Raw genomic sequence first — 24,534 nt, 5'->3', positions numbered from 1 at the left:
AGATGATGTCAGTCGATCTACAGTAGTGGTTTGCATCGTCAGAAGTTTTGGCTAATCAGTAGATGTAGCTAGTGCTGAGGAACATAGGCCATTTAGTTTCTCTAAAACTATCCAGAGTGCACCACAGGGTGTGGATTCACATTACACTTGTACTGAATGGATGTAGCTTACGAAAGACTACAACTGTATCCTAGTTTACATTATTGGTTAAACTGCAATGTATTTTAAATTCTCGGTACTGAAATTTAAATGAAGTCTGACATCCAAATGAAAGGAAAAGTAAATAAATAAAAGATATATTAATAAGTCATTTAATCAGGATAAATTTAAGTTCAGAAAAGCAAAGGAACAGCAACTGATCATTTAAATAGCTTGTTTAAATTAAATAGTGAAGTGTGAAAGGAGAGAACAATCACATTTGTGAAAATGTATACTTTGCAGGGATATGTTGTGTGTAGCGTTTGTGTATGTAGAAACTTTGTCATTCTTGAGTAACTGAGAAGATAGTAAAAGACTGTAAAAAAAATATATGCTAGCACGTATCTTCAACATAATATATAAGTATTTTCTACACCAGAGAATGTTTTCCTTGTTGCTGAGAATAAACATTCATATGGATCTTCTAAGTACTTCAGATCTTACAAAGGGAGGGAACTGTAACAACGGTTTATAATTATATATAATAATTAAATCACAGTTACTTTCATCCAGAAAATGTGGGGAACTTATCGATGCCTTCTCCTACGATCTTTCTTTCCATTTCCCACGGCTGGAGTTGATGGCTGAGCCGACTCGCCGATCACAATACGACCTTCAGCAATCTCATCTCTATCAGCAGATTCAGATATCTGCTTCTGGGCTTCTAAGAAGAACATCACGTCTCGAAGCTGTTCACGGACATCTGCCAATTCCTGAGATTAATTTTACAAAAAAATGTCCTGTCAGATACAATTCATAGGAAATGACATGAATTATATCATAATGCAACCACAACGATAATATATTTAAGAATAATGAAATAGCAATAGCTCTCCAAAATTCAAGTAACCACACTCAGCAAAAACTGCACTTAGAGGATGTTTGAAAAAGAATTGTGTACATTAAAAGATAAAATATCAAAATATATTTTAACGAAAACGTTGATCATTGATTCACAACTTCTTTACTGTGTTAACTTTTAAGAAATTACCTGGCTGACTAGTTTCAAAGTGTTATCCTTCATTGTCCAAAGTTTAGCGAAGGTCCCACGCTATCTTCTGGTTTCCTATTGTGTCGAGAAGGGTGTGTGTTTTGAAATTGAGTTAAGTGTTCAGGATGTGCTGGTGGTGTGTTTTTGTAAGTAATCCGTGGCGCTACAGCCTGTGAAGGGCCTAGACCGACCAGCTGGCTGCTGGCCTCACGCCTACATGACGAAGCAGAGGTGGACGATCATCCAACCAGAATGGAGATATTGTGTGGTTAGCACAATGATTCCCCCAGCCGTTACTGCTGGCATTCGCAACCGGATTTCAATACCTATCGTAGCTCCCCAAGTGCATCACGATGCTGGGTGGGCACCAGTCCCATACACTGGCCGAAATTTCATGAGAAAATTTCTTCCTCCATGAGGACTCGAACCAGCGCGCATTTCGTAACGCAAGTCCTAGGCAGGATGTCTTAGACCACGATGCCACGGTGCAGGACGGTGTGTTTTTGTGTGTTTGTAAATTTCATATTGTTGTAGTGTCACATTTTTGGTTTTTTGGCTGGATGTGTAATATTTTCATGTCGGTGTCTGTGCTGCTGTAGTTGTGACAGGAGTTTGTTATGTGTTCTGCATAGGTTGGATTGTTGTGTAGTTTGATTATGGCTGTGATATGTTCGTTGTAACATGTTTAAAACGAATCTTCCAGTCTATCCAATGTAGAAGTCGTTGCAACTACTGAATAACAGTTTGTATACTTCTGTTAAGTTGTATTTGTTTTTATGTCTTGTCTGTGTGTTAAGATGTTTTTGTAGTGTGTTCTGTATGCAATGTTGTTTATTTTAGTAGGTTATTTTACGACGCTTTATCAACATCTTAGGTTATTTAGCATCTGAATGAGATGAAGGTGATGATGCCGGTGAAATGAGTCCGGGGTCCAGCACTGAAAGTTACCCAGCATTTGCTCATATTGGGTTGAGGGAAAACCCCGGAAAAAACCTCAATCAGGTAACTTGCCCCAACCGGAAATCAAACCCGGGCCACCTGGTTTCGCGGCTAGACACGCTAACCGTTACTCCACAGGTGTGGACTGCAATGTTGTATTTTAGTTTCTTGAAAGATGATGCAATCTTGTATGTGTCCTTGTTTTCGTATGTTAGTATGATGTATCTGTTTTGTTATTGTGTTTGTATTGCATTTTCTTGTTTGCGTTTAGTCTTTCCTATGATGTTGTCTATTATGTTGTATCCATTTGCTTGTGCCGTGTATTTGATAATGTGAATTTCTTCTTTATAGTCTTCCTTATTATATACAAAAACACACCCCAGCACATCCTGAACACTCAACTCAATTTCAAAACACACACCCTTTTCAACACAATCATGAATACACCCCACCACACCAGGAAACCAGAAAATAGCGTGGGACCTTCGCTAGGCTTTGGACAATGAACGATAACACTTCGAAACTAGTCAGTCAGGTAATTTCTAAAACTTTAACACAGTAAAGAAGTTGTAAAGTTAATCAGTGATTATAAAAGTGTTTAAACTGTATATAGAACAATGAAGAGAACATTAAGCTCCAATAAAAATCAAATATATCATAAGGAGCTTAAAATATAATCCTTACCTTATCTTTAGCAGCCTTATATTCATTAAACTGTTTCTCCAATGTCTGAAACTTTGATTGCCAGACTGTCTGATTCTGCTGTAGTGAACGATTCATTTGCCGTTCATCTTGTAACTCTGATTGTGTCGTGGCCAACCTACTAATAACCTGCTGCAACTGTGAACATAGAATAAGAGATTCTGTAACTTCATTTTAAAGTGCTTGAAGTAAACTTTCTTTCGTATAACATGTATAATGAAAAGGACCTCTATATTGAAAACTGTGGCCTCACAAGAAATATTACAACACATTTGTATCAACTCTATATACAGTAGAACTTGATTATAACGACATCCAAGGGACCTTAGACATTATGTTGTTATAAACGAGTGTCCTAGTAACCGAGATTCACATTATCAATCCAGTGAGGTGGAAAATGAAAAAAAACAAACAAACTTAATTAGACTTATTTTAGATTCATGTATTGGCTTTTAAGCCTATAATGAACAAAAATAAAATACACGTAGGCCTAGAATTATAAATACAGTATTCTGTATTAAAACAGTTTGTTCAGTACTCACCAAACTACTTTACTTAGAAGTGAAGTAATCAATCATTTTACTCTGTTGTCTTCTACTTGCCCAATACACACTTTCTAGGGCTAAATTACGTTCTATGTTCATAATTTCAGTTGCAATTTCACTGCTCCCTTCCCTAGCTTCATAGAAAATGTTCATAATTCTAATGACTTCTAAAGCGTCACTCACTTCTTTTAGTGGCCATACTCCGTTAAAATGCGTGCATTTAGTGAAAACTTCCTGTCGAAACTGATCTAATACCGCATGAATTCGGGCAGGTTACAATGGGGTGGGGAATCCGCCTGCATTCCAGAGGTCTATGACAGAAGGAGACTGTAAAGAATTTGTCAGGGTCAGATTTCAATAAAACATTTCTTAAAATACTTTAGTTCTTAGAAAATCTTATTCCAAACTGAGGTTGAAAATGGTGTTATATGTGAGGTAGACGCATATGCGTTTGTCGTATTAAGCAAGGTAGGAAAGCATATGTCTTATGGGGAATTAGTTGGGATCACAGAATATTTGACGTCATAGGCGAGGTGTCGCACAAAACGAAGTTGCTATAACCAAGTTCTACTGTATTTTAATGTACCATTTACCCTCATTAATAGCTTGCCAATAATGATAAAGAAAAGTGGATATCAGAGCTTAAGGAAATCTTGGTAAGTTTATACTAATAAAACTATAATTAATAGAATTGGAACATACATACAATCACAATAGGCTGTAAATAATATTACCTTCTTATCAGTTGCTTGTTTTTCACGTGTCAGAAGCAGAAGCTTTCCTTGCAATTTCTGATTTTCTTCCAGAGTTTTACTTGCTTTTTCCTGCAATTCTGCTGCCTGTAAAACATATCTAAAAATCAAACACTTTCACAACACAAGCTGTAACACTTAGTCCAAAACTAATATATTTGTTTACAAAGCTCATTTTAGATAAATCACACTTTTCGCTGTTTTATAACAATGAGTTCATTCACGACATTAATAGAAAAAAAAACTTATTCTGAAGAGACAGTCTGACACTTCTCTGGAATATCCAATTTAAAGCATTTCACTTCAATAACCTCCCAAATATTGCTTCCAAGATTAATCTATTACATCATATAATCTTAATACTGATGCGTCATGATCATCAAAATAAAATGCAACTAAAGTGTCCAGTTTACACTTATTTACAGTCACTACTTGTACTTTCAATTTAACTGAACCAATTTCTGCATTCAAAACACTGTTTTTCTGTTCATTACCTTTCCACAGTCGTTTAAATTAAATCCGAAACTTTCACAAAGTTCTCCAAGCAATGGTTCATAAGCCATATTTGTAACAAAATTCACTAACCTCTGAATATCCAACAATCATGCACAATCTTTGAAAGTGAACTGAGTGATAATCTACAGCCACTGAAAGCTGAGCTCTGACAGTTTCATAAACAGGTAATACACAGATTATCCTGATACTTAAAGATCTATCAATTCCTCACGAACGCTGGGATACTGTTTTGAAGACACGTAGTGTGCCAAACTTAAAGAAAATTGCTGAACACATACATGCTCTTCCAATTAGCAATGCTCATGTGGAGCGAGTTTTTTTAAAAAATGAAGAATCTCTGAACTGACGAGAGGAACCGGGTAAGCCAGAACTTGTACAATCAGAACTCTTAGCAAAGACGAACTTTAATATAGGCATGTAGAGAATTTTTTTATTATATTTGAACAAACAAATAACTAATAAACAAAAACAAAGGAAGCAACAAGTATTCTTTTAAACAATGTTAATGTAGTGAGTGTAGAGACATGCATATCAATCACTGTGCTTTTTCAATGTGTAGGCCTACAGACCAGTGTTGCCACGACCTACTCACGAAAATCAGGAGAAAATCATAGAAAAAAAAACAGGAGATTACAGTAGATTAATAAACATGAATTTCCTCTTTGTATTATATTATTTATTACAAAACAGTGTACTATAAGAAAGATGATATGTTGTATTACTATATAGCACATCCCTAACCAATGAAATGGAACAATTTTGCTAAATATAGGCCTAGTTACTGTCATCTCTACTCAGCGTATGCTATTTTGTTTTTACATAGGAATGTCTTATTGACATTGTTTCGCATTAAAATGTATTAATCAGGAGTTTTTCGTATATTCACAAACGATTTTCGATAGAACAAGATTTATTTTAAAGGTGATATTAAATACAGTACTGCATTAGCTGCAACTGTAACAGACAAAAAATTATCCCTTTTCTTGCTTTTGCATAATTATCCTTTAAACTGTTCATCATTTTCCCATTATCTGATTTATAATATTCTGGGAGTATTTACTTTTCTTTTTTGCTGGGACATTTTCACTCATTTTAAAAGATCACTGTGCAAGATATGTAACACAATTACCTACACTTCACTCTCTCACTGTTTCACGTGCACACAATCAGAAACAAACTTCACTACTGAATAAGTTTCGGTTTTCCTCTGTTCCCCGGGTCCCCAAAACAATAATGAAATAACTTATATCACATGCTTATGTTACATGAAGATTATATACCTGAGTGTGCGTTTGGAGGAGGGTGTGCATCCTTTTGTGGTAAGGTTTCAAACATTTGTTCTCTAATATCATTTTGTAATTATGTTTAAACTATCGAGTGGATTGGAGAGGGACATAACTCTGAGCCAAGTGTATAAAACATGGTCTTTATCTGCAGTGTGCTGTGTCTGCCGCTGGACTCCAACCGAGAAGCGACACCTTGCTTCTTGTAAGCATCATTGTGGTGACGCTAACGAGTTAGGAGCAGGGAGACAAATGAAAACATTGTTTGACTTGTGTATAAGATGCAAAAATAAGACATGGTGACATAATAATTATATGTGTACTAAACTAATGAACTGAAAATCCGGGTATAGAACTAGGTGACTGCAGCTTGCCAAAAAAGCAGGAGAAATTCGGACTTTTGACAAAAAAATCAGTAGAGCAGTAGATTCAATGGAAAAACAGGAAATCTCCTGCTAAATCAGTAGGTATGGCAACACTGCTACAGACTTACGGCATGTTCTTTAATATAGGACTACACCGCTACAACCAATTAATAACACAAAGGTGATTATAATTGATTGAGCGTCAAAATACAAGTGTATTTACATTGAAATTCATTGTAAGTTTATGTGCTTTTAATTTTTTTAACCTGTCCTAAATTTCCGTCCTCTAGAGTTGGCAACCCTAAGTTTAACTAGTTTTATTCTCATAAACGTAATCAATGAAAATCAATGTACTAGGAGGAATGAAAATAGTGATTTACCTCTGCAAGTGCCTGTTGCTCTAGTCGTGTTATCTTTTCCTCAAAATATAACCTCTGAGAATCCAATTGAGATGTCAGTAGATACGTGAATTCCAGCTGTACTGAGTCGAGTTTCTCATCATCATACTAAAAGTGTTAGAAACAAATCCCTTAAAAATAAAAACATAATTAACTGTAATACAAAAAGAGTAACAAATATTGAATTCTCTACACTTACTGTCATTTGTATCCTCTGGATAAGAAGCCAGTATGTATAATTTAAATTGATATCCTATCTTGTATAGTTACACAAATGACTAATTTAGAGAACTTCTGTTTGTCTCGACAACATATACTAAAGAGAAAATCTAATTTCAGTAATAAAAACTGCAAAACTTTGTCACTACACTGATATTTTGAGCACTATTTTCCATAATGTCTAATTTTTTTCTGATAATTTATGAAGTTACAATGTTGTGAAATACAGTCAACTCTGAATTTAGTGAACTCAGATATAGTAAATATTTGCCTATCATCCCAGATCACATATAACAGATTGCTCTGTCTTATAAGCTTTGAAGGCAACAACTTTTATCAATTTCACTATGCTGCCATCTAGCAACTGCATAAAAAGTCACGTTATAACTCTCATTTGAACTGCATGGAGCACCTGTATTTCCATCTAACAGTCGTTCTCAATTGACAGTGGCGATCCTGGTGGTTGTTATCTTCAACATGTTACCATTTTTAACATGGGGATGGCCAATCTGTTATATATGTGATCAGGGCTATCGTGAACTTAAATCACTGATCCCGATACCTGAAGCCTACATCACAAATATACATTAAAAATTCGGTTTTAGAGAATTATTAACTTTGGTTTTAGTGCACCTAGGCAATATAACTTCAAAGAAAAAAAATGTCATAATAATATAATCAAAATATTTTCAAATCACTCTTTCTGCATGAGCTTGAAGACAGAGGTTCCATACCCGAGTTATTTTGATAGCATGGGAAGGAACAAATGAGGACCCAAGGACAGTCCTTGACCAAGCAGATGAGAACAGCTCCTAACTCACACGTTAATTGGGAGGGAGTGAATGAGGATCCAAAGAGTAAATAGGAGGGGAATGTTAAGAGAAGAGATAACAGACTCTGGAAAAAGATCTCGAAGCAATACTAGTGAAAACAATAACAGCAAGCAGCTGCATATAACTGATTATTTCAATGCTAATGGAAAATAAAGAAAAAATGATCATGTTTCATTTTATTTCTCATTAACAGATTCTACAACAATAAAACCAATTGTATTTTAGATATTCTATTTCCGTCCGTTACAACTATCCTCAATTCACATTAAGAAAAGACATTTCAGTTATAAGAAACTTTGAATATAGTGAACTAAATATCTGGGTCCCTAGCAGTTCACTATAAGCGGAGTTGACTGTATTATATTTATTAACATTAATGAAGAAGTGTTGCACTATTGCAACTTATAAAGTACAACAGCATAAAAAAATTTATGCTCGACCATGCCGAAATGTAGTAATTATACACCTGGTAGTAGCCCTTTAATGCACCTCATTAAAGTACACCTATTCATTAAAGTTCAGGTGTTCAGCCAATGACAAATCACCTTTGTACCATTATAAAACCGCAAGTATCGATTATTCTCGGATATGCAATCGAAAGACAATTAGCAAAAAGTCACGGAGGCTGGAAATCTAATATTGTCGCAGAAGGTTATGTTCTGTTACTATAATAATTAGCGTTAATTGTAAATAATATTCAAATAAATTCAATTTGTCATCTCGTTTTCCAATTCTAAATCAATTTCCAGGTTATATCAAGACTAATGTTCATCTTATTCTCTACATTATATCAAGGTCAATGACATTCGGCCTCCGAAAAAATCAATACTTTCGCGTCTGCGCACATCTCACAATTCAGGTCAGTTCGCTACTCACTTACATAACCATAATATGAATACTTTTGAATAATTTCAAGTTAGAAATATGGTCGAGCATAAAAAGTCGTATGAAACTTGCCTATAATGGTAATTAAGACGCTCGTATGAAAATTATGAAACTCGCTTGCACTCATTTCATAAACAAACATACTTGCGTCTTAATTACTACCATTATAGGCTCATTGCATAATGTACAATTAAATTAAGTTCCCATCTTCTTATCACACCTATTTCTATTGACTAAATATGAAAATGTCTTACAATCTCTTAATATGACTAAAAATTAACTAAAATATCACAGTACACAGTGCAACAATATTCACCTGTTGCTTTCCTGAAGGAGCGCTGCCTTCTACAAGCTTCCCATCACCTTTATTCTGAAGCAAGCGATGCACAAAGTTATCTCCCACGTAGTCCCAAACTCTGTTGTTCCCTAGCTGCATTGAGTAACAGTGTTGCGTCTCATGGTAATGCCTGCCACCAAGTCAGTCAGTTCAATATTTAGCTTAAACTTGTATATAATTCCATTACAAGCTAAGGTTCGAGGCTGTAATTAATTGTTCTAAGCATGCAGTAAGTACTGGCAAAATCATTTGAACCCACACACACTGGAAGTTGTTAAAAATAGCAAAAACTGCAAAGTATTAATGATAAAATTAACTTCCTAAAATTATGTACGAGATGTGATCATTAAATTCCGAGACCTGTCCCATAAACGGAAATAAAATTACCTGATTTAAATTTGGCTACCATCCCCTTGAAAGTATTCCCCTTGGGCAGCTATATACTGATCCCAACGTGTCTGCCATTTTTGAAATGTGTCCTGGAAGTCACTTTCTTGAAACCTGTCAAGCACCTTCTGTGATTCACATTGGAATTCCTCCACCATGCCAAAATGGCGATTCTTTAGCTCCAATTTCATCTTCAGAAACAAAAAAAATAGTCGCAGGGGGCCAAATCTGGTGAATGCGGGGTGAGGAACGATAACCATCTTGTTATAGGTGCAAAACTGGCATGCTGTGAGAGCTCTTTGAATTGGAGCATTATTGTCATGAAGCATCCATTTGTTCTCTGTCCTGAGTTGTGGTCATTCATTTTCAAAATTGGCGTGAGGATCATTATGCATAATTTGTCGAATTTTTTCGACATTTTCGGCAGTGTTACACATGTGTGGTCGACCTGGCCTTTCGTCATTCTTAAGTGATGTTCTGCCATTTCTGAAACGTGAATGCCACTCAAAATATCTCATTGCTTCATTCCCATAAGCTTGCTTGCTTCAACATTCCATGGTTTCGGTTGCCAATTTCTCGAAGAATTTTATGTTGGCTCTCTGCTCCAGTTTTGAGTCCATCGTGATTTCACAAATGAGTGGATGCACGTGCTAACAAAACCTTGTGTAACACAGGTCTCAATGAAGATAGCGCTTTGAAACTTTGTGTCGCATCTATTCAAGATTGTCTAGTGTCACTGCTGCACGCGCGTGTGAATCATGTGAACCCTTCGCCTATAGCAGACACAGTCTCGGAATTTAATGATCACACCTCGTATGTACAGATTTGTTTCTGGGTCTGTACAAGGAATCTCTAAAGTAAAGCATTGCTAGTAGGCCACACTGAACTTGGAGTGATTTATTTATTAACACCAGTAGACAGGAGGAAAGGAGGACAGACAGTTGGCCAGCACTACTCTATTTCCTCCTATTTTACCCACATTATTTGTCCTTCCTTGTCCGAGGCTTAGGAAGATGTGAAGGTTGGTAACAGATGTGTAACAAACCCTTATTAAGTGATGTATCATATGTTGGCAAACAGGGCTCTGTTCTATCTAACCACTGTGTGAGGTATCATACAAAGTCTGAATGGCACTGGAGTGGAAAAAAAATCAGTGTCATAAACAATCCCTGTAGTCAAAACTTTTGCAGGTCTCTACCAGGGACAGGGCTCTTTCTCATGCCATACATACAGTAGCGTGTAAATTAATCCGAACAATGTAATTACTTATGCAAAAACACTCAAACAGGATAAAAAAAAAAGGATCTAAGACATATCTCAGTAATCTATGTGGCCTCCCTTGTTCCTAATAACAACTATGAGACGATTTGGCATGGATTCCACTAATTTCCCACAAATATTCTTCATTTCTTCATCGCGAAACCATACACCAATGAGGGCAGAAATCATCTTCTCCTTTGTAGAACAATCCATTTTTTGCATTCTTCTTTTGCAAATTGACCACAAGTTCTCAATGGGGTTGAAGTCGGGTGAGTTGCCTGGCCAGGGGAGTACCTGAATATTTTTCTTGTTGAAGAATTCTGTACTTTTTCGAGACGTATGGCACGGTGCCAGGTCTTGTTGGAACACACTTCTGCCATCCAGAAATGATTTTTTGCACCTGGGGTATGATTCTGGTTTCCAATTAAGTGAATATATTTGTCAGAATTCATCATTCACTTGATAGGTATTAATGCTCCAGGCCCTTCATGTGTAAAACAACCCCAAAACATTACTTTAGGGGGGTATTTGGGTGCTTGTTGGAGATGAGCTGCTGTTACTTTTTCGGATCCTTTCCGTACGTAAGAAACACGGTGGCCGTGGACCTCGAAATGAGACTCATTGGAAAAAAGTACATTCTTCCAGTCATTTACTGTCCAGTGTCGATATAATTTTGCCCACATTAAGCGTTTTTTGCACATAACAGGGGTTAGCAGTTGCTTCTCAATAGGCTTACGAGCCTTTCGTCCAGCTTCCAAAAGTCTACGTAGCACTGTTGTGACGTGAATATTCGCCCCAGTGGTAGCCATTAACTCGCAGGTTAAGTCGACAGCAGTTAGTCTAGGATTTAATTTACTTTTCCTAGCAATTAAACGATCATCTGCAGGTGAAGTCTTCCTTTTCCGGCCACAGTTTCCTTTTTTCTGGGGTGTGATGGGTCCAGTCTGCCTGTATCGTTTTATGATCGAATTAACAGTAGCCAAACCGATGTGACATTCTGCAGCAATTTGCCTCTGTGTCATAGAAGAATGCTTTGCTAATGTTACAATTTTAGACCGTTTTCGTGGAGTTGCATCCATTTCTGAAGACGACAGAATGCACACAGGATTGCAGTATTAAGTCTTCAACACAACTGAAATGCTTATAAGTACAAAACGACAGGCAAAATGTCACATATTATAAAAAAAATAATGACAGACCTTCAACAATGGAATTACACGTACTACAGATGTCAATTAAAGCAGTATGAGCAGCTGTGAGGCCAACAATGACAGAAAATGTAAAAATATGTTGTGTTCGGATTAATTTGCACGCTACTGTATATGGCATGGAATTAGTACTGTCGATTGATCAAAATATTTAATCAATTGAGGGGTTTAGAACAAAAAGCAGATAAGTGACATTATTAAAAAAAATGAGGTAAGTGCGTGTTGTGATAGCCCAAAAGGATGTTTCTTTGGGATAAAATCAAGTAAGTGATCACACTGTGCAATGCTGCTATATAGGCATCATTTCACCAAACTAGTGTATAATATTTCATTGCACGTAGAACTTTAACTGTAATTTCCTCAAAACTAGGTTTCCGTCACTTACCTGCTTTTTGTTCTAAGCCCCTCAATTAACAATTTGAATTTAATCGAATAATCGAGTTTTGATAGATTTGAAAAAAGTTTTAATATACTGTAATACACAATTATTGTTAAATTCAATTTGAGTTCGGTAATAGCATAAGTATAAAAAGTTGTATATTTGTAGGTCCTACATACTGTATCATTATATTACAAAACAATACTATTTTAGTTATTTACTAACATATTTATTATGTAGGCTTATAATTTATCGTGCCAATTTCTCCAAGGATTTTTGAGACAAACACAAATAAAGAAAAGTATGAAGACTCACTTAGTTAATACTGCTTCATCCATTTTATTTTGTTTGTTAGTTCAGCTTCCTTTAAAACAGAAACCGGTTGGGCTACGAAGTGATTTAAATTCGACTGAGATGAGAGGGCCATAGGAGCAGGTGATGATTCAGTACTATTGTGTAATGGATAGACGTGTTTCAAGTGATAATTCAAACTGCTTGCACTGCCACTATAACTAAAAGATTTTCCACAAATTTTACAAAAAACTTTTTTTTCTATCAAGCACTTCTCCATGATCATTCAATTTAAATCCAAACGTTTAACCAAGTTTACTGCTCAAATTCTCATATGACATAATGGAGTTTTTACTTTTCACAGACCATAGAAATCTGATTTTTTTCTTCAGCAAACTAAACACACAAGCTTCATCTACAAACTCAGTAAAAAAAAAAAATTGCAACAGTGCAGTGGTCAAAACAGCAGACTGGTCCCTATTGTATTTGGGTTACAAAATTTTAGAAAGAGAAGAAGATAGTTACTCTCTCACTTGCACACAGTGTAGCCATGGCAAAGGGATTGGGGGGGGGGGGGGGGAGTGAATCCCAGAAAAGTATGTATTTCATATGCTAGGAAGACGAGCTGACAATAAGGTGGAAGTTTTCTTGAAAAACCATAAGACTTAACAAGGGTTTCGCAACTTTCAATAGGACTAGATCAAGTCACTGTCCTCATATCTCCATCTCTTTTTGAAGTGTCTGTGCAAAGATTTTCCCTATGCTACCTGCTACCTTCTTTGCAGTTAAAAAATAACGGCACTATTGTGCTTTTAAGTAAGCAATTTCTGAGAGACGAATATTGTAGAAATTTTTAGTCTGAGTTTGTATTAACAAAATAATAATTAATATCAGGTACAACCGATTAATTTTAATTGACTTGATTATTCAATTACATATTTTTTATCTATAATCTTACAACAGAAATTGATCGATTAATCGATTAAATCCCAAAACACTACAAGGAACCCATGGCTTTACTTCCCTCCTAGAGGAAGCCATGCTAAGGATTTTATCATTCATTAACATCCATTGCCATCAGATGGCTCTGAACCTTTAAACTTCGGAACCAATAGCTAACATGGTAACCATTGCACCACCGGGAATGAGGGGACGTAAGCCTTTGGTTCCTACAGTGGCTGAGTAGTCAGACCTTCAGCCTGTCACACCTGTGGTCCAGGTTCGAGTCCCAATCAGATCTGGAATTTTTCATCGAAAAATCCAGTGACACTTATGGCAGACAAGGTCAGAGCTGGAGTTTTTCTCGGGGTTCCCCCCCCATTTCCTCATTTTAGACGTCTACATCATTCCATAGCATTCCCCGAATGCTGGCTGATGACAGAGGGAGCTAGCCTAGGAACGAGAGGGGATGCCTGCTCGAAACTGAGTATGAAGTGAACTTTAGTGTAGTCAGCCGGTGTGGCTTTGAGAATGCACATTAGTGTAATAATCTTGAAAGGTCGCAGTGCTGGGTCTTAGTGCCCCCATCCCTAAATTCTATTCCATTCCAAGTCTCTGGTTCCTATGGAGCACTAAGTTTATGACATAAAAGGACTTCATAACATTCAATTGCATATCGCAAGCAATTTTCCCAAAACGGCCCTTGAATCACTTATCTACAGTTCATACTTTAACTTACAAATGGCTCTACCAACTAACTCCCTGGGTTATACAAAATTAGAAGAAGTTAATATTGAAGAAGCTGTGAGAGTTATGGTCAAAAAAAATTTGTGAATATTTTATAATTGGTTAGTAACAACTGATTACAACAACTAAGAAGAAAGTATTACCACAGTTGAGGTACACTTTAACTTTGAAGATGATTAAATTATCAAAATTATTTTTTAAGATATTTTAGAACATGAAAACTTACTGATAGGCATGTCCTTGAACATAGCGACCACAGCCAACATGCCCACAAATGAGGCAAATCCAGAGAGAATCAGCAGAATGGCATTCAAAACAACGATTATCTGCAACTAACTCTGGAGTCTGAACATAACGGCACACAGGACAGCTGAAACAGATTATCAAAATCAATTAATTACCTTTGTAATAAATTACGTAAAATAGTACATTATTTTGTTTTATTGAGGAATTACTTGTCAATAAGTTTATTACGTACAATATATTTAACTTTATTTCAATCGGTAATTATGTACGGAATTATAGGATGGGGTAGCTCATTTAAATCCAATTTTAATCCACTTCATTTATTACAGAAGAAAATAATTAAAACATGTCTTCATAAACCTATTGATTTCCCATCTCAAAATTTGTTTATACACTTTAATGTACTTAACGTAAGACAAATTTGTTATATTGTATTAATAAAATTCATACATAAAAATCGAAATAATTTTGAATTGTATTCTCATAGTTATGAAACAAAAGGTATGAATTCTTTAAGATTGTTTGAACCAAAATGCAACACTGTTACAGTATTTAATCATAGTAGTAATTTAGGCCCAAGAATATATAACAAATTTATATTTAAATATCCTTATCTTGTCAATTCGAATAGTTCTAGTATTAAATTTAAAAAGTTATGTATGGATTTTATAAAAATTGTAAATTTAAATTTATATACTATAATTGCAAATTGTATTGTATAATTATTAATTATAATTTTATTGTATAATTATTAATTTCAATTCAGGAATCCGCCCCTGAGCACGAGTTCTACTCTTTCAGGGGTGAGCTAAAGTTTCTTTGTATATTTTATATTTTATGTTACAATTATTAGAAAAATAATAAATAAATAAATAAATAAATTAGGTAATCAGACAAATTTAAACATTAAAATCTTCACATGGGACGCTACAAATTAAGAACTCACAACTCAATACCTTTCTCTATAAAAAGAACTGTAAAATATCTGCATTTCGTTTTGTAAAGCATTTTTTTTTTCATATGAAAATATAAGACAACTTTAATTTATACGAGGGTCATTTGATAAATAATGCACAGATTGGCAGAATTGTGAAGTGGATGACACAACACCAATGAAAATTACGTCAGTTGTTGATGGATTGAGGAAGAAGCATTTCGTTTCATCTAAAACATAGCCTACTCTGTGTTTAGGTAATGAGAGCTAGAAATGGAGCCTACATGTGTCTTGGGTACTGTGATGACTGAAGACCAAAGATCGAATCTTTAAGTGGCAAACTCCTTCTTTTCCATAGAAATCCACATTTCCACAGTCCTTTGAGTGAAGTTTGTGTGAACTTACAGTGGACCTTAATACAGTTTCTCGTTGGGCTACTCGTTTTTGTGATGGTCCTGTCAGCAAGTTTGCAATGTCCAGGCATTTCTGCTTCTGTTCAGCAGCCAAGCAGTGAGATCCATTGCATAGAAATTTTTTCCTTCTTCAAATTCTTTGTCAAAATATGGAATAACGAATTTGGTGAAATCCCCATAGCCTCTGAAAGTTCCTCACACACCACTCGATCTTCTTGAAGAGCATCCACTACAAGTTTCACACTTTGTTCATGTGTTGATGTTTTCGGCCTTCCTGGTCTTGCATCATCGTCTAAGCTGACACGAAAACGAGTAGCCCAACGAGAAACTGAACTACAGTCCACTGTAAGCTCACCACGAACTCCGCTCTGCTGTGGATTTGTGAGGTTTTTCCACATAAAGATTAGATCTTTGATCTTCAATCGTCACAGTACCCAAGACACATGTAGGCCCCATTTCTAGCTGTTACCTAAACACAGAGTATGCTATGAATGAAACGAACACAAGTGCTTCTTCCTCAATCCTTCAACTGCAACTGACGTAATTTTCATTGGTGTTGCGTTATCCACTTCACAGTTCTGCCAACCTGTGCATTATTTATGAAATGACCCTCGTATTTATTATAATGTCTTTATCTTTTTGAAGATGCTGAAGTCCACACCTGTGGAGTAACGGTCAGCAAGTCTGGCCGCGAAACCAGGTGGCCCAGGTTCGAATCCCAGTCGGGGCAAGTTACCTGGTTGAGGTTTTTCTCCAGGGGTTTTCCTCAACCCAATACGAGCAAATGTTGGGTAACTTTCGGTGCTGGACCCCGGACTCATTTCACTGGCATTAACACCTTCATTTCATTCAGACGCTAAATAACCTGAGATGTTGATACAGCGTCGTAAAACAACCCAATAAAATAAAAGATGCTGAAAATATAGTTGGAGTATCCTTCTGCAAGGATGATCCAAATGACTATCCGTGCGTTTTTTTTTAAGTGCTTCATGCCTTTGCTGCAGCAAAATGAGGGTCGAAAAAAAACGTAAGTAGGTCAACTGACTGCAAAATGGTGGACAATTAATATTGGCTTCTATTACTGCAGTAATAAATTTAACCCTAAAATAACCAAACATGTTAAATAGTTTCGACTTCCATGATAATGACATGGCATTATTATTACTAGACGATTTTGACAAATTTGAACGTTGCAAAAGACCAAAACACACATTCCGCCATGATGGATCGTGCAGCAAACTCGTAAAGCGAGGTTTTGATTTGCATCACGCTTGCTACAGCGCTGCTGGAGAGACGGTGAAGCAAATGTAATAAAAGAACGGTCTTGCTGCAGCGCTTTACGTCTTGCTTTAAAAAAAAACGCATGGTATGACAGTGAGGTCCTGTAGTGTCTTGGAGAAAAATAGTATTATTTAGAACAAACTTACGATTATTTAATACTTGTGCTATATTCACCTGGTATCTCCCCATTTTGCAAGACAGCTGCTGTGAAATGAGTGATTACAGAGAATAGTTAAAATTCCATCCACAGACTCGTCCATACGTTCCAAACACACAGGGCATGTAGGAAGTTCTGTGTGAGCCAAAGGAGCAATTGAACCTCCTTCACCTTCCCGCAGTAGCTCTACACGTGACACAAATACTAGATGACAACAGCAGTCTGGCTCCAGTGAGTTATACGAAATACCATTAAAAGTAGAGTAGAATTCGGATGCTGATTGCTATAAAAAGAGAATAAATTGCAATGTACCATAAAGAATAAATAGTATTACACAACTACGATGAATTAAAGGATCTATTACTATAAAATATTTAAACTCTTTAAAATGTATCATTGCTTGTCTATGCGGATGACGTGAATATGTTTGGAGAAAATCCACGAACGATTAGGGAAAATACGGGAATTTTACTTGAAGCAAGTAAAGAGATAGGTTTGGAAGTAAATCCCGAAAAGACAAAGTATACGATTATGTCTCGTGACAAGAATATTGTACGAAATGGAAATATAAAAATTGGAAATTTATCGTTTGAAGAGGTGGAAAAATTCAAATACCTGGGAGCAACAGTAACAAATATAAATGATACTCGGGAGGAAATTAAACACAGAATAAATATGGGAAATGCCTGTTATTATTCGATTGAGAAGCTTTTATCATCAGTCTGCTGTCAAAAAAACTGAAAGTAGAATTTATAAAACAGTTATATTACCGGTTGTTCTTTGTGGTTGTGAAACTTAGACTCTCACTCTAAAAGTGGAACCGAGGTTAACCCTTTCTAACCCAAATTAAATTTACAAGCAATCCATGTTGAAACAAATAGCTGTATTAGGACCAATTCAGTGACCAAGTTACGGTAGTGGCAACATTTGAAACAAAACTATATTGATGAAAATGTATTGAAATAGAAGTTATCCAGCAAAATTTACCTTCATATGTAACACACAAGTATATAAATGCTATAAAGTTAATTATTGCCATATGGCATCTATAGGTAAGAAAGGGTTAAGAGTGTTTGAGAATAAGGTGCTTAGAAAAATATTTGGGGCTAAGTGGGATGAAGTTACAGGAGAATGGAGGAAATTACACAACACAGAACTGCGCGCATTGTATTCTTCACCTGACATAATTAGGAACATTTAATCCAGACGTTTGAGATGGGCAGGGCATGTAGTACATATGGGCAAATCCAGAAATGCATATAGTATGTTAGTTGGAAGGCTGGAGGAAAAAAGACCTTTGGTGAGAACGAGACGTAGATGGAAGGATAATATTAAAATGGATTTGAGGGAACTGGGATATGATGGTAGAGTCTTGCTCAGGATGGGGACCAATGGCGGGCTTATGTGAGGGCAGCAATCCGGGTTCTCTAAAAGCCGTAAGTAATTTTAAACATACCTGTGTACGGAATGTTAGTAAAGCCATGTAACGGTTTGGGGAACCATCCCGGATGATTCGAAGATGCTGGATATCACCATGACATGCAGCAGTAAAAGTAAGGAGATCATGACAAGTCATGGTTGCTGGAACTGCTAAGATGCAGACAGTCTGACTTCTCTGAGCAGCTCTGTCCATTGGTGTCAGCTCACTGTAATTAACAGAACTGCATGTCAATACTTATCGAAATGTCTGTAGTGAAACTAAGAAATCTAGCCATATGCTAATGTTGATTCTTACACTGGAGTTTCAATGTTAAGTCAGGCAAACCTGCTATCTCAATATTTTTCACTGTCCCTCTAGTGTTATGTTAACAATACAAAACCACAGCAAAAAAAAAAAAAAGAAAGAAAAAAAAACCATAACCCTGCAACTTAGACAAGAACCTGCGTGTCTTATTGGTGCACATGCAGCTAGTATTTAGAATCAGTTTCACACATTTTGTGTAACGTGAGTTACAAATCTATTTTAAAAAATCACAAATAATTAATTATATTCCTGATTACTGGTTACTGCCATGAGGAATGTTCCTAAATGCAATAAATAAGCCGAAAAACTTTCTTTATTTTTTGTTTTGGTACCGTACATCTAATAAATTCATAAATGTGTCTGAATGTAACTTGAGTTGCTGTGGAATGACCCTATATGAAAATTACAATATTCTTCAATTTACTGAAATACAGTCTACAGAGGGTCAGAAAGTTATAATGACAACTAAATAATCCATCTGAAATTAAACTGTATAGCTTTTATTATTTTTATTTATTTAAATCTATGAAGTCAACTATCCCAATAGTATTTTTCAGGATTTCTGTTATAGGCCTACAATCAGATTATAAAGAGACATGTTTAGTCTGACAAATATCTTCCTATAACTTATTTATCCCATTATCAAAATATTGAGATTATTTCTAGCTTAAATACTTTTTCTTTAAATTTTACAAGGGAGAGTAAATCAAAAACACTCCTCACACAATTGAAGTGTAGGCTGGAACAACGTTATAAGTTACATTTGGAAAAATTTACAGGAGCTGCAAAAATGTGTACACATACAACATTGTTCTTATAGGGTAGCAAACTTTTGAGTGGACAAATTTCACATACTGCAATGATGCAAGCCAAAGAGTATAGCATGGTAACATGACATACAACATTATTAAACGGAAACACGCCGAATGAAAATTTTGTAACTTACAACGTTGTTCCAGCCGACATTTCAATTGTTGTATTTCTTTGTTATTTAATACGTACTCTTCTTTATATAAATGAAGAATACCCTTCGTAACTTCCACAAAAGGGTTGCCAGAAATGAAATTGATCTGATCTCTCGTTTTATAGCCAGAATCCATGCAGTCAGGTTCACACGAACGACGAGGCTTGGGATCTGCAGAAGCATATTAATAAATATTAACAAATTTCAAATGTAAACTGTTGGTTTTTAATTTTAGACAAATGTGGTATGAAATGAAATGCATGCACATGTATATATAAACTTGCGTACATTACCATAGGGGAGAGAGGGGATACATTGGACAGTTTACCTTATTAAATTTTTGTGCATTAAGCTTATTAATTAAAAAGATTCTTTCCACCTGGTTTTGATTTGCTGGACATCTGGCTGTCACTAAAAATTTAAATCATTTTCATATCAGTAAAACTGAAATCATCATTTGAATAGATTTGAAGAAATGCACTTTGTCCAAAGTATCCCCAGATATGGGGATACATTGGACAGAAATCAAAATATTTTGTGTACAGAAAAAAATGATCATACATGGTCTCTAAATTTCAAATACAATAATACTAACAAACTACAACTAAATTCACATATGTACAATCAATACAATACATTATTGGATACAAAATGGCATGAAATCAAAGTCAAAATAGGTCATATTTTCAAAACGCTTTTTGTTGTCTTTAATAGGTTCAAGCAACTTCAGCACAGTCTCCTCGTATGACACAAATGATACTGGCTCATCAGTTTCAATGAACCGATTAGAAGCGATCTGACGTTTAAAAAATTTCACATCATATCCATCCACGGCTCGATTAACAATTTGGGCTACATAATTTCTTGAAGTGTTTTTACCACTAACTCTGACAATTACAAAATCTCCAGAATGTAAGGAGTAAATGGGTTCAACTTCATTTTCATATGAATCTTGATCTGAGTCAGAGGTATTTTCACCTACTTCCTCTAAAGATGATGAAGACCTCTGACGAACTCTCCTCTTCTCTGCCTGTTTTTCCTTTGAGTTTTTACATTTCCGTTCCACAATCTCATTTTTTTCTGGAGAATCTGTTGCTATCATACAACGACCCCTTTTTCGCCCACGACAGGACAATTTGCGAGGTGGTGCTTTTGGAAAGGGTCTTACTTCTTCAGGACTGACATATGTATTTTCGGTTTTCGAAGATGTTGGAGTTTCTAATGTTCTAGAGCTGGCAACTGAAGTAATTATAGCATCTTCTACTTTAGATCCTGCTTGTTCTTCTGCAAATGATCCTGGAGAACTTTGGTGGTTCAAAAGCACTGGAGGTGGGCGATATGATACTACAGACGACAAGAAATGTTCATCGGAGAATATATTTCGGTCAAATGGAGAAATTCCACAAGATTTAAATCCCGATTTAATGTTTTCTGGGATCGCTGCTCTGTCTCATGCAGTTGCACTCATTCGTGGTAATTCAAAGATTGTCACACTTTCATTTGGATGACTAAGGTGCCAGGCGTTAACTGCTTCATTGAAGAATTTCTTGAAAGGACCAAACACGCAGCGGTCCAGGGGCTGGAGCTTATTGGATTTGTGTGGTGGGAGGGTCAAGATGGTAATGCCATTTCCCTTGCAATAATCTAGGCCTTCTACACTCAGGTGGGACTCATGATTATCCATGATCAGCAACACAGGATTCCCATTTGAACAACGTACATTTTCTTTAAAAAATATCAAAACGTTCAAGAAATTTTCCGCTGTCATCCAACCTGACTTGTGGACAAGACCCAAGGCCCCTGTAGGTGCACCAGTCATCATGCGTGCTTTGTCAAAGCGAACACGGGGAATATACACACACGAGGTAAGGCATTCCCTTTTGCTCAAATGATACCAACTTGCGTCACAAGTTCACCCCGCTCCCTGGAAGTCACATGTCCTACCTGTTTTTCACCTTTTTTGCGATTACTTTTACCACGGGTGGTACAGTGTTCAAGCCAGTCTCGTTTAAATTGAAAATCTGATGCGGCATCAATTTATGTCTCTGCAGCATAATGTCCAACTTATCAAAGAACTGGCCCATTGTTGCTCTATTGAATGCCTGCATTCTGTCTAGACCTGTAGCTTCTCGTGTTCTGATGGAGAGTGCTGGGTGTCTTTTCAAAAATGCTGAGAACCAACCCAAACCAGCCTCCTTATTTGCTTCTCAAGATGCAGGTATTGTCATCAGTTCATTCTTTTCAGCATATTCGAAAGCCAATCGTCTTGTTTTTTTTGGTGTCAGCCCATAAAACATAGCTGAACATAACAACAAATAATCAGCAAGAGCTTCTTTCATATGACATGGAATTATTTGACGATTCTTAAAATTGGACTTGAAATTCATTGAATCAAATCCAACCTCCCTGGATTTCTTCACATACATTGCCAAGCGGGATTTCTTGACACCATGCTGTTCTGCAGAAGCTCACAGAGACATATTATTAAGTAGTACATCATCAACTGCTGCTTTAATATCCGCCTTAGAAAACTCGTGATCTGTTTTTCTTGTGTAGACTCGAGGCATCTGCAGACAAATAAAGCAAATAGTTCATTGATCTAATGTAGACATATTAAAAAATAAATAAAAAAGAATATTAATGCAAGGGGATACATTGGACAACACTGTCCAATATATCCCCATGTTCTTTTCTGGTACTTTTTTTCTTTTCTTTCACAAAGGATTTCAACTTCACTAAAGTATTATACATGAAATGAATTCTCATAATATCCACAAATATACAACGTTATAACTTGTACTATGATTTGAAAAGAAACTATTTAATAGAGAATAGCACTTACCTCAATATTTACATCAAAACTACGAAAAACTGGAAAATGCTGCTGTTCGAAAATCTTCTTTGTACTTCTAGTCAAAAACACTGTACTTTCATAAGATATGAACAAATGAATATCTCTGATCATTGATGCCAACATGGACGGTCATATAGAGGGAAATTTGCATATATCCATTGTATCCCCATGTCCACTGTATCCCCTCTCTCCCCTACTCTGTTTTCTTTCCGGGCAATCTTCGATATCTTCCCCACACCACACGCGAAACAGACGTCTGATTAGTTTCGTTGTGGGCTAGATGAGTTAAATAAGGGGATAGCTAAGTGACATGAGGAGGAGGTATGTGACAAGGTTAGTTCAAGGAATATCTAATTGACGTGAAGCTAAGGAATGTCATTGAAACAATTTCCCGTGTGTAGTGTGGGGAGATATCGAAATTTCACATACAGCAAGTATTGAATATTACTACACCACTACTACATACTAGAAATTTCTTACCACTTCAGTAACCTCCACCGCTATTTGTGACAAGGTTGGAGTGGGTTATTATATTTATTTTTATTTTAAAATATTCTAAAATATATTCATACACAATAACACGACATGTCATCTCATATGATATAGGCCTACGGTCTACAAATTAATTTCTAATAGGCCTACATTCCATACCTTAACCTACAATAAAAGGTACGGTAGTCCAGGAAAAAATATACCGAAATTGTAGGAAGTTCATAGCTTACCATCAACAAGTGATAAAGCTGTTTTATCTCTGCTTTCAGAACCAGGGATCAATCCACTAGGTCTTGCTTCTCCTGAATCACTGGTGTAAGTCTCTATTGTTATGTCTCTCATTTGACGTCGTCCCCTTGCGAAACGGGTTTTGTCACTCTCTGCTGCCATTGCTCCGCAGTGAACTGAGAAATAATTTTACTTAATAATTACATAAACCACAATATTTAATTTATTTTATTTCAACATACTTCAAACTTACCACTTTGTTTGTCAGTATCTAATGGACAAACTTCATCGTTTAATTCAATTCTTAACACACACAATGATACAGCTAATGACATCACATAAATTTGAAAACAGCAAGCAACACATTAAATTACATTCAATGTCACTAAGTGCTAAGGACGAATATGCGAATTTCCTCGCAAGTGAATACGTGAACATTTGACATTCCTTCCAATGCCAAAATGGCGCACACAATGTTGCAATATTGCGACTGCGACCCACAGAGTTGCGACGCCTGTTCTACATTTTACTTATAGAGCTATGGTAGAAACTGACGCTAGATGGCAGGAGCACCCACACCCTCTACAACATTAATTTTATGGCAATATGAATGAAAAACAGTTGTAATGTTATGTTAGACATGTAATTATGTAATCTTTTCCTTAAATACTCTCTGTTAAAGCAATAATATTAAAATGCAATTGAACCTACAAATAATCTACTAAAATTTAAACTATTAATATAAAATAAAAAAACAGAATCTCACTCTGTGCATTCTTAAACTTCGTTTTAAAGTCGGCCGTATTCATAGACATTTTTAGCGCGGGTTTTCGGTGGAATATCAGCGTTTTTCGTATTCCTAAACCAGTGTTAGCGATAGGATATGATTTGAATTCTGTACTAGTAACCAGTGGATAGCCGGGGCTAGCTTAGTACGCTCGTAGCGCGTGCTGCGAAATGTCTATGAATACCACCCGTAGAGTTTTCTTTTTGACATGGGCTTCCTCTGGCATAGGTAGCGAAACACTAAGAGTGGTCTCAGGAGTT

The 24,534-nt window shown here is 36.1% G+C and overlaps 1 protein-coding gene across 1 annotated transcript; it reads right to left on the bottom strand.

Annotated features, from left to right (window-relative positions):
* Positions 1 to 222: 222 nt before the first annotated feature.
* Positions 223 to 23,968, bottom strand: LOC138701255 (BRCA1-associated protein). Its single transcript, XM_069827964.1, has 11 exons — positions 23,741 to 23,968; positions 23,490 to 23,663; positions 19,952 to 20,084; positions 18,662 to 18,851; positions 17,223 to 17,488; positions 14,401 to 14,544; positions 8,943 to 9,093; positions 6,672 to 6,797; positions 4,110 to 4,214; positions 2,813 to 2,968; positions 223 to 911 (listed from the first exon to the last, which is right to left on the bottom strand). The coding sequence occupies exons 1-11, from the start codon at positions 23,820 to 23,822 to the stop codon at positions 726 to 728; spliced, it is 1,713 nt and encodes a 570-aa protein (XP_069684065.1). The 5' UTR covers positions 23,823 to 23,968; the 3' UTR covers positions 223 to 725.
* Between the last annotated feature and the right edge of the window lie 566 nt (positions 23,969 to 24,534).

The sequence above is a fragment of the Periplaneta americana genome, chromosome 6 (genome assembly GCF_040183065.1).
Source record: "Periplaneta americana isolate PAMFEO1 chromosome 6, P.americana_PAMFEO1_priV1, whole genome shotgun sequence".
NCBI lineage: Eukaryota > Metazoa > Arthropoda > Insecta > Blattodea > Blattidae > Periplaneta > Periplaneta americana.
Note: the sequence above shows the minus strand (reverse complement) of the source record. Positions and strands in the feature narration are given on the sequence as shown.